Source organism: Bufo gargarizans, chromosome 11, assembly GCF_014858855.1.
Source record: "Bufo gargarizans isolate SCDJY-AF-19 chromosome 11, ASM1485885v1, whole genome shotgun sequence".
NCBI lineage: Eukaryota > Metazoa > Chordata > Amphibia > Anura > Bufonidae > Bufo > Bufo gargarizans.
Genome location: NC_058090.1, coordinates 41,019,701 through 41,031,336, shown reverse-complemented (window position 1 = coordinate 41,031,336; position 11,636 = coordinate 41,019,701). Strand labels below are relative to the sequence as shown.

Here is an 11,636-nt window from a genome sequence, read left to right as displayed (position 1 = left end):
TTTCACATTCCATTGACAGACGACGGCCACTGGAGGCGCTGGAGAGCCACGAAGGTGCTGCAGTAGATAAGAGCGCAGCAGGTGACGTCACGGCTGGGACCACGGAGGAGACTGGCAGCCGCTAGTTAGCAGGGCGGGGCTGAGAGCGCAGCAGGTGACGTCACGGCTGGGACCACGGAGGAGACTGGCAGCCGCTCGTTAGCAGGGCGGGGCTGAGAGCGCTCAGGTGACGTCACGGCTGGGACCACGGAGGAGACTGGCAGCCGCTCGTTAGCAGGGCGGGGCTGAGAGCGCTCAGGTGACGTCACGGCTGGGACCACGGAGGAGACTGGCAGCCGCTCGTTAGCAGGGCGGGGCTGAGAGCGCGCAGGTGACGTGTTGCTGTCAGGAGGGCGGACGCCTCCCTGCTCCGGATAACAAGGAAGTGTCTTCAGCCCATGCTGGTGACAGCGCTCAGTGCCGGACACCTGCTGCAGCCCCCGGAGAAGACGAGCCGCGGACATGTTCAGCTGGCTGGGCAAGGAGGGCGGCTCCGGCCGTTCACCTCAGGATGTTCTGCAGACGGTGACCGGCGGCCTGCAGTCCCTGTACACCGGGAAGCTGCTGCCTCTGGAGGAGCATTACCGCTTCCATGAGTTCCACTCCCCGGCGCTGGAGGAGGCTGACTTCAAGAACCTGCCCATGGTCCTGCTGGTGGGGCAGTACAGCACTGGCAAGACCACCTTCATCAGGTAGGTGCCACTTCATCAGGTGGGAGGACCTCCTGTGTTAGGCCTCTAACAAACACAAACGTATTTTCTTTCCGTGTCCGGAGCCATTCACTTCAATGGGTCCGCAACCCCCCCCCCCCCCCCCCAGAAGTTACTGTCCGCATTACGGACAAGGATAGGACTATTCTATTACGGGTCAGCTGTAACGTTCCGCAAAATGCGGAATGCACACGGATGTCATCCGTAATTTTTGCGGATCTGTTTTTTTTGCGCACCGCAAATTTTTTACGGGTTGTGTGCAAGAGGCCTTAGGGTGTGACACCTATATGAGGTGGGAAGACCTCCTGTGTTATGGTATGCCACCTTCATGAGGTGGGAAGACCTCCTGTGTTATGGTGTGCCACCTTCATGAGGTGAGAGGACCTCCTGTGTTATGGTGTGCCACCTTCATGAGGTGAGAGGACCTCCTGTGTTATGGTGTGCCAGCTTCATGAGGTAAGAGGACCTCCTGTGTTATGGTGTGCCAGCTTCATGAGGTAAGAGGACCTTCTGTGTTATGGTGTGCCAGCTTCATGAGGTGGGAAGACCTCCTGTGTTATGATGTGCCACCTTTTATAAGGTGGGAGGAACTCCTGTGTTATGGTGTGCCAGCTTCATGAGGTGGGAAGACCTCCTGTGTAGTGTTGAGCGAACTTGTGTTTTAAGTTCAACGTCTAAAGTTCGGGTTCGGGTTATCGAAGTATCCCGTTATGGATTCCGCTACCATGGACCATAACGGAATTTAGAATCCATAACGGGATACTTCGATAACCCGAACCTGAACTTTAGACGCCGAACTTAAAACACAAGTTCGCTCAACACTACTCCTGTGTTATGATGTGCCACCTTCATGAGGTGGGAGGGACCTCCTGTGTTATGGCGTGCCACCTTCATGAGGTGGGAGGGACCTCCTGTGTTATGGCGTGCCCACCTTCATGAGGTGGGAGGGACCTCCTGTGTTATGGCGTGCCACCTTCATGAGGTGGGAGGGACCTCCTGTGTTATGGCGTGCCACCTTCATGAGGTGGGAGGGACCTCCTGTGTTATGGCGTGCCACCTTCATGAGGTGGGAGGGACCTCCTGTGTTATGGCGTGCCACCTTCATGAGGTGGGAGGGACCTCCTGTGTTATGGCGTGCCACCTTCATGAGGTGGGAGGGACCTCCTGTGTTATGGCGTGCCACCTTCATGAGGTGGGAGGGACCTCCTGTGTTATGGCGTGCCACCTTCATGAGGTGGGAGGGACCTCCTGTGTTATGGCGTGCCACCTTCATGAGGTGGGAGGGACCTCCTGTGTTATGGCGTGCCACCTTCATGAGGTGGGAGGGACCTCCTGTGTTATGGCGTGCCACCTTCATGAGGTGGGAGGGACCTCCTGTGTTATGGCGTGCCACCTTCATGAGGTGGGAGGGACCTCCTGTGTTATGGCGTGCCACCTTCATGAGGTGGGAGGGACCTCCTGTGTTATGGCGTGCCACCTTCATGAGGTGGGAGGGACCTCCTGTGTTATGGCGTGCCACCTTCATGAGGTGGGAGGGACCTCCTGTGTTAGGCCTCTTTCACACGACAGTATGTCTATTTCAGTGTTTTGCGGTCCGTTTTTCACGGATCCGTTGTTCCGTTTTTTGCTTCCGTTGTGGTTCCGTTTCCGTTCCGTTCCGTTTTTCCGTATGGCAAATACAGTATACAGTAATTTCATATAAAAAATTGGGCTGGGCATAACATTTTCAATAGATGGTTCCGCAAAAAACGGAACGGATACGGAAGACATACGGATGCATTTCCGTATGCATTCCGTTTTTTTGCGGACCCATAGACTTTAATGGAGCCACGGAACGTGATTTGCGGCCAAATATAGGACATGTTCTATCTTTAAACGGAACGGAAAAACGGAAATACGGAAACGGAATGCACACGGAGTACATTCCGTTTTTTTTTGCGGAACCATTGAAATGAATGGTTCCGTATACGGACCGTATACGGACCGCAAAAAACGGCCCGCAAAACGGAAAAAAAAAAAACGGTCGTGTGAAAGAGGCCTTATGGCGTGCCACCTTCATGAGGTGGGAGGGACCTCCTGTGTTATGGTGTGCCACCTTCATGAGGTGGGAGGGACCTCCTGTGTTATGGCGTGCCACCTTCATGAGGTGGGAGGGACCTCCTGTGTTATGGCGTGCCACCTTCATGAGGTGGGAGGGACCTCCTGTGTTATGGCGTGCCACCTTCATGAGGTGGGAGGGACCTCCTGTGTTATGGCGTGCCACCTTCATGAGGTGGGAGGGACCTCCTGTGTTATGGCGTGCCACCTTCATGAGGTGGGAGGGACCTCCTGTGTTATGGCGTGCCACCTTCATGAGGTGGGAGGGACCTCCTGTGTTATGGCGTGCCACCTTTATGAGCTGGGAGGAATTCCTGTGTTATGGTGTGCCACCTTTATGAGGTAAGAGGACCTTCTGTGTTATGGCGTGCCACCTTCATGAGGTGGGAGGGACCTCCTGTGTTATGGCGTGCCACCTTCATGAGGTGGGAGGGACCTCCTGTGTTATGGCGTGCCACCTTCATGAGGCGGGAGGGACCTCCTGTGTTATGGCGTGCCACCTTCATGAGGCGGGAGGGACCTCCTGTGTTATGGCGTGCCACCTTTTATGAGCTGGGAGGAATTCCTGTGTTATGGTGTGCCACCTTTATGAGGTAAGAGGACCTTCTGTGTTATGGTGTGCCACCTTTATGAGGTAAGAGGACCTCCTGTGTTATGGCGTGCCACCTTCATGAGGTGGGAGGGACCTCCTGTGTTATGGCGTGCCACCTTCATGAGGTGGGAGGGACCTCCTGTGTTATGGCGTGCCACCTTCATGAGGTGGGAGGGAACTCCTGTGTTATGGCGTGCCACCTTTATGAGCTGGGAGGAATTCCTGTGTTATGGTGTGCCACCTTTATGAGGTAAGAGGACCTTCTGTGTTATGGCGTGCCACCTTCATGAGGTGGGAGGGACCTCCTGTGTTATGGCGTGCCACCTTCATGAGGCGGGAGGGACCTCCTGTGTTATGGCGTGCCACCTTCATGAGGCGGGAGGGACCTCCTGTGTTATGGCGTGCCACCTTCATGAGGTGGGAGGGACCTCCTGTGTTATGGCGTGCCACCTTTATGAGCTGGGAGGAATTCCTGTGTTATGGTGTGCCACCTTTATGTGGTAAGAGGACCTTCTGTGTTATGGTGTGCCACCTTTATGAGGTAAGAGGACCTTCTGTGTTATGGTGTGCCACCTTTATGAGGTAAGAGGACCTTCTGTGTTATGGCGTGCCACCTTCATGAGGTGGGAGGGACCTCCTGTGTTATGGCGTGCCACCTTCATGAGGTGGGAGGGACCTCCTGTGTTATGGCGTGCCACCTTCATGAGGCGGGAGGGACCTCCTGTGTTATGGCGTGCCACCTTCATAAAGCAGAAGGACCGCCTGTTTTTATGGTGTGCCACCTCTGTGAGGTACTGTAACAAATACGTTCAAATTTCCGCAGTAAATCGCATGTATTTTTGGAAATGTAACTGAAATATTGAGCCAGAGAATCTTGAGAACTCCTTTAATGCCTCCAAGTGCACACTAATACTGAGTGCAATGTACCAAGGAGCCCATTTTATGATGTCGCTGTGGAGAGTCAAGAGGGTCATTGGGTGCTCTCGTCCGCTGGCCTGACTACCAACAAACACCCATGCTCCTTTCTTGTGGGTGGAACACTACTCGGACAACACAGGGTGAGGGTACAACGTCCGGGAAGACCATACAGTACAGTCCCAGCAAGGACACAGGATGGCACAGGTGACAGAGATTCACCCTTCCGCTGACTTGCCAGGGATTAAACCTCCGCGACTTCGGAGGGACCCAGGACCAACTACCCCAGCCAGTAGCACCCTGTATTGGGCGGGCACCCACTGAGAGGAGGTAGCGGCAAGCTTAGGGAGCCGGCTGTGCACAGCGAGGCATGTTCCCTCAGCCGCCAGTTCAATGCATGGACTGGTGGGAGATAATCGTGGCCGTTCCATCATTGGTTGTCAGTTCAATCCGACTGCATGATGTCATTCTGATGACACGGCTTTTCCACTTCAGCCAGGCAGGCTGAACAGCTCCTAATACACAGGGGGGGGGGGGGGTCTCATGTGATCCACAGGTGATGTCATCAGCAGGTCCCCTCCCATACGTCTGCTGGCTTATTAGTCAGACCAAAAGGCACCGCATAGTTCATTCAAGTTGCTGTGGAAGTCAGACATCTACAGGAAAGACACATATAACGGTAGCTCCTGTCCCTGACTGCCGCCCCAAAAGGATGGACAACTAAACAGTACACCTGGCGCAAATTAGGAACAATTCACCCCACAAGTGGCGGGTTTAGCTTCTTGGGTAATGGGCCGAAGTCAGGATATCAAAAATGATTTGTAAAGGTGCATTTACACACCCAGATGATCAGTGGATTGTTTCCGCGGATCCTTGACCGTAATGCGGGCAATAATAGGGCATGTTCTATTTTTTTGCGCAACGGAAATACGGACATACGGAAATGGAATGCACATGGAGTACCTTCTGTTTTTTTTTGTGGACCCATTGAAATAAATGGTTCCATATATGGTCCTCAAAAAAACAGAACGGACACTGAATGAAAATACGTTTGTGCGCATGAGGTCTTAGATTATGTTATCGCCTCCACAGGATAGGGGATAAATTTTAGATCGGTGGGGGTCCTACCACTGGGACCCCTACCTATCACAAGAACATGAGCCCCATAACCTCATGCAAGCCCCCTGAAATGAATGTATCGGCCGGTCGGGCATGCGTGTGGCTGCTCCATTCAATTCTAGGGGAATTCTGGAGATGTAGATGTACTCGTCTATCTCCTGAACTCCCATAGAAATGAATGGAGCAGCCACGAGCGTGTCATCCGTATTCCACATACAGTGATAGGATGAAAATTAATCTCCAGAGTATCTCCTACCAATAGTCTGACAGGTCACGGATGCCATTGGTGTTGTCAGTGGTTTTCACAGACCCATTGACTTCGATGGGTGTGTATGGTTCGCACCATGGGCCAAAATAGTGCATGTCTCTGTGGTTTTGACACTGACCCACAGTCGGTGGAAAATCACTGGTGTGTAAATAAACACGTTATAATCAATGGATACGTGTGCTTTCCATGAAGCATTGACGTGTGCAAGAGGCCTCAGGCTGACCGTTCACTGGCTCATGCACACAAACCTATTTTGTTTCCCTGTCCATTAATTTTTTTTACTTTATTTTTTTGCGGATAGGTTGCAGACCCATTCATTTCAATGGGTCCGCAATCCGCATCCGTATGTCCCTTCCGTAGTCCTGCAAAAAAGATAGAACATGTCCTATTCTTGTCTGTATTGTGGACAATGGATCCGCCCCAAAAACTTTTTTTTTTGTGGATCTGTGTTTTGTGGATGGCAAAATACATGCGGTCGTGTGCATGAGCCATTAGCTGGTGGCTGCAAGCAGCAGTCACGTGCGGAGACCCCTCATCAGTGAAATCTCGGTCTAGAAGACGCTTTCAGGCCTCTCTCAGACGTTGGTCTCCATCCATTTGAATGAGTCTTGCTGGAAAAATGGACAAGAATCGATTGTGCTGTGTGTTTTTTTTTTTTTTCCCCTCAGCAGACTGATGGTCGCTCACCTATTCATCGAGTCAGGAGTCAGTCCGGGTACTGTTCATTGTAAATTGGACAGAACCCAGATGTGAATAACGCGTGGGTGCAACCCGCCGGCAGCTGCCGCCAATGACTGCACAATATTGTGGATTAACAGAGGTATTACCTTTAAAATTGTGTGGCCGTTCAGAGGTTTTCGGACGCACATGGCGACTGCATCGCTGCCGCCGCCACGTGGAAGCTCAGACAAAGGGTGCATTCACACGACGCACAGATCAAGAAGAACACGGAAGGGCTTCCGTGTATTTCCAGCTCCGTACCTCTGCGCCGCAAAGGATAGGACATGATCGCCATATCTTGTGGATCGCGGACCCATCGAAGTCGTTAAAATCCACAGCATGTCACTTGTTTGTGCTGCACCTGAAACAGAAAATCTGCACCAAAAACTGTGATAAATGGTGCAGATTTATGTGTATTTTTTATGTGCATTTTCTGCATACAGATCTGTACCTTGTGCAGGTAGCTCCTAGTGAGGAGGAAAACAACCCTGTCCAAGCCTTGCCATTTCAACCCAACCAACCAGGTTTTTTTTTTTTACCGCTAAAATCCTTCCGTTTAGTTTTATTATTTAAAGGTTTTCCGCCGTTTTGATCCAAAGTCGCCGCTGCCAAATGTTCGTGTACTCTATTATTAGCCGTATCCTTCAAATCAGGAGATTTGACTTTGTATAATGCACAAGAATGAAGACGGACTCTTCCTGGGGTCATGTAACTCCACCTTTCTCCACTTGTTTTCTGCATGTGAACTTCCATGTTCCTCCGGGCAGGAATTGGACTTGTTTGTGTGTGACAGAAGCGAGGGGCCTGTTTAGATTAATGGAGCAAGGATTTATCGTGTAGCGGAGGTGACCGGTCTGCGGTGCTGGAGGAAGGGGATCTGCTACGATAAGCAGTTTTAGCACCGCTCCCTACAGTGTGGGGTCTGAGTTTGAGGTTCATTACTTTTAATGGTCCTCATACGGCTGTGTTTGGGGAGATGTTGTTTCTCATACATTGCTCGTTTTGAGGGATTTTAAAAATGCATGGGTGAAATCCAGAGCAAACATTTAAAGGGGTATTCTGGTTGGTTAAAGTAATCTCCCATCCACAGGATAGGGAATAACTAGATCCTACTGCTGGGGCCCCCACTGATTGAGAACAGTGGCCCCCTAAAAAGAACGGAGCGGCTGGTCGCACATACTCGCGGCCACCCCATTCATTTCTGTGGAGGTTCCAGAGATAGGTGAGCGCTGTACTCGACTATCTCCAGAACTCTGATAGAAATGAATGGAGCGACCCACCACTCGGTTTCCTTTTCAAGGGAACTGCAGGGAGTACAGGGCCCCCGTTCTTGTGATTGGTGGGGACCCCATAGGTAGTACCTCCACCCTTCAGATAGTTATCCCCTATCCTGTGGAGAGGAGATAACTTTAACCAACTGGAATACCCCTTTAACGGTTTGGCTACATGGCAATCTTTGTCATGCGACAATTGTCCGCTCCAAGGATTGCAGTGAAGCAGTGCTAGCATAGAAATAAATGGGGTCACAGTCCAACTTGCACTGCTGAATTTTTTTGCCATTCTGGGGGCTCTGTCATGGCGAACGTCCTGCAACCACATTCATTTCTAGGCTAGCACTGCACTGCGATCCCTGGGGGGCGACCAAGATCGCCAAGTTGCTGAACCCTAACTGATATGCTGCGAATGTAAAATCCATACCACATATCAAGTTACGAGTGGCTTTGACTCCCTGCAGGGTGTCAATAATATATATTTTAAAAACTTTATCCACTTTTTTGCTACTGTAAGTGCTGTAGGTTTATTGCATGCTTTTCTGCTGCAGGAAATCTTCAGCATTTACAGGGAAGAATCTACATGTAATGCATTTGATCAGCTTGAATCGGATCCTGGGATGCCGTATACAAAGGTGCTGAGCTATCATTGTGTCACTGTAAGGCCCCGTGCACACGACTGTATCCGTTTTGCGGTCCTCAAATCGCGGATCTGCAAAAATACAGATGTGGAACCATTGTTTTCAATAGGTCCACAGTCTGCATCTTTTTGTGGAATGGACACGGGGATGCATAAAGCACATGGATAATCTGTATATTGTCTGCGAAATGTGTACCCATTAAAGTCAATGGGTCTGGGAAAAAATGCAGACCGCTCACAGACCGCATGCTTTTGAGGATGCACAATCTGTGGACTGCAAAACAAATGGGGCCTAGTCTTCTAATTTAGTACTTGGCTCCACTTCGCCATTCAAGCCTTTCTACTTCCCCACCTGACTCCTGCACAATCCTGTGTGTGACTAGTCCTGTTATCAGCGGTGATTGCATATTAATGGTTTTGTTCTTCTCTTCCCTGTCTGCCAGATACCTGCTAGAACAAGACTTTCCAGGAATGCGAATAGGACCCGAGCCCACCACTGATTCGTTCATTGCTGTAATGTATAGCGACCAGGAGGGAAGTATACCGGGAAACGCGCTGGTTGTTGATCCTAAAAAACCTTTCCGAAAATTAAACAGCTTTGGAAATGCCTTCTTGAACAGGTGGGGGTCTATGTCTAATACATTTTAAAAATGTACTTTTATATATATATTTTTTTTAAATAAAAAGCCAGAAACTAGTTTTGGATTGATGTACTTGTAATTTTGAAACCAAGTGTATGCAAGATATAGATGCCTGCCCTCACTTATTCACACTATCCACATATCAAGTGCCCCGCTCCTTCTATTTAAAAGGGTTTGTCTGGACTACAGATATTGAAGACCTTTCCTTAGGATAGGTCATCAGTATCAGAACGGAGGGGGTCCCAGCACCCCCCCCCCCCCCCCCCCGATCAGCTGGTTAAAAGGGCTGCGGCACTCATGTGCGCGCTTTGTCCTAGTCAGTGTTTATGTGCATGCAGTCTGGATTGTAGTGGTCGTGCAGTGTAATTACAGCTTCCTCTCCATTTCACTTGGACGAACACCTGTAATTGCACTGTGCCGCCTCTACAAGGGAGACAAGGAGCAGGTAAACATGGAAGAAGACGTAACGCTCGCTGCCCCTTCAAAAAACTGATCGGCAGGGGTACCGGGAGTCAGACCGCCACTGGTCTGATACTGATGATCTGTGCTGAGAGGATAAGTCATCAATATCGTGAAACCCGACAACCCTTCAAACCAAAGAATATCACTACAAGCATCAAAGACTTTAAAGGGGTTGTCTGACTTCAGCAAGTGGCATTTATCATGTAGAGAAACTGAATACAAGGCACTTACTAATGTATTGGGATTGTCCATACTGCCTCCTTTGCTAGCTGGATACATTTTTCCATCAAATTATATACTGATCGTATCCAGGGGTTAGGACTACCCTGCAATCCAGCAGCGGTGGTCGTGCTTGCACACTATAGGAAAAATCTCCAGCCTCTCTTGTGGGAGGAACCGCAGGAGTGCTCATAGGCACGCATGCACAGCAGATCTTGTCCTAGCCACCTTTTATTTGAGCTGTAGTGGCAATAACCCCTGGAAACGAGCAGTGTATAATTTGATGGAAAAATGAATCCAGTCAGCAAAGGAGGCAATATGGACAATCACAATACGTTAGGGGAAGTGCCTTTGTCTAAATGATAAATGCTATTTGCTGAAGTGAGGAAATCTCTTTAGTGTTTTTTATTTTTTCTGTAAGTTAGATAACGGTTTCTCAAATGTTGTTGGCCATTTGTTCTGGCAATTAGTCGTTAGGAAATCTACTGACATTTAGGAAATCACATGATTATCAGAAGAATGTACTTTAGAATTGCTGATAAAAGATGTGAAAAGTGAAACTGTTATAATCTGCAAACCATGTACTCGGCTGAATGACAACTGTAACGCTATCTATTAAAGGGCTGTAAGTAGACACAGTAGTAGCGCTTACATAGGACTACAGGTTATCAGGTTATAGATTACAGCATAATGTTTGCTAATATGACAGGAAAAAAAGAGAAGTTCAGGTTTCAGTAAACTTTTATGCTATGACTGCACAACAGCATATATCAGGAAAGTTACAACATTTTTGCAACTGTTTGGCTGTTTTTACATACAGTACAGACCAAAAGTTTGGACACACCTTCTCATTCAAAGAGTTTTCTTTATTTTCATGACTATGAAAATTGTAGATTCACACTGAAGGCATCAAAACTATGAATTAACACATGTGGAATTATATACATAACAAAAAAGTGTGAAACAACTGAAAATATGTCATATTCTAGGGTCTTCAAAGTAGCCACCCTTTGCTTTGATTACTGCTTTGCACACTCTTGGCATTCTCTTGATGAGCTTCAAGAGGTAGTCACCTGAAATGGTCTTCCAACAGTCTTGAAGGAGTTCCCAGAGATGCTTAGCACTTGTTGGCCCTTTTGCCTTCACTCTGCGGACCAGCTCACCCCAAACCATCTCGATTGGGTTCAGGTCCGGTGACTGTGGAGGCCAGGTCATCTGGCGCAGCACCCCATCACTCTTCTTCATGGTCAAATAGCCCTTACACAGCCTGGAGGTGTGTTTGGGGTCATTGTCCTGTAGAAAAATAAATGATGGTCCAACTAAACGCAAACCGGATAGAATAGCATGCCGCTGCAAGGTGCTGTGGTAGCCATGCTGGTTCAGTATGCCTTCAATTTTGAATAAATCCCCAACAGTGTCACCAGCAAAGCACCCCCACACCATCCCACCTCCTCCTCCATGCTTCACGGTGGGAACCAGGCATGTAGAGTCCATCCGTTCACCTTTTCTGCGTCGCACAAAGACACGGTGGTTGGAACCAAAGATCTCAAATTTGGACTCATCAGACCAAAGCACAGATTTCCACTGGTCTAATGTCCATTCCTTGTGTTCTTAAGCCCAACCAAGTCTCTTCTGCTTGTTGCCCTTCCTTAGCAGTGGTTTCCTAGCAGATATTCTACCATGAAGGCCTGATTCACACAGTCTCCTCTTAACAGTTGTCCTAGAGATGTGTCTGCTGCTAGAACTCTGTGTGGCATTGACCTGGTCTCTAATCTGAGCTGCTGTTAACCTGCGATTTCTGAGGCTGGTGACTCGGATGAACTTATCCTCCGCAGCAGAGGTGACTCTTGGTCTTCCTTTCCTGGGGTGGTACGCATGTGAGCCAGTTTCTTTGTAGCGCTTGATGGTTTTTGTGACTGCACTTGGGGACACTTTCAAAGTTT

The 11,636-nt window shown here is 49.3% G+C and overlaps 1 protein-coding gene across 1 annotated transcript in view; it reads left to right on the top strand.

The window, feature by feature from the left end:
• The first annotated feature begins 305 nt into the window (after positions 1-305).
• Positions 306-11,636, top strand: part of EHD4 (EH domain containing 4) — a 42,545-nt gene continuing 31,214 nt past the window's right edge. The window contains exons 1-2 of the mRNA XM_044272001.1: positions 306-731; positions 8,815-8,991. Of these exons, the coding sequence (XP_044127936.1) occupies positions 502-731; positions 8,815-8,991 (407 nt within the window). The 5' untranslated portion in view covers positions 306-501. The remainder of the gene's footprint in view (positions 732-8,814; positions 8,992-11,636) is intronic.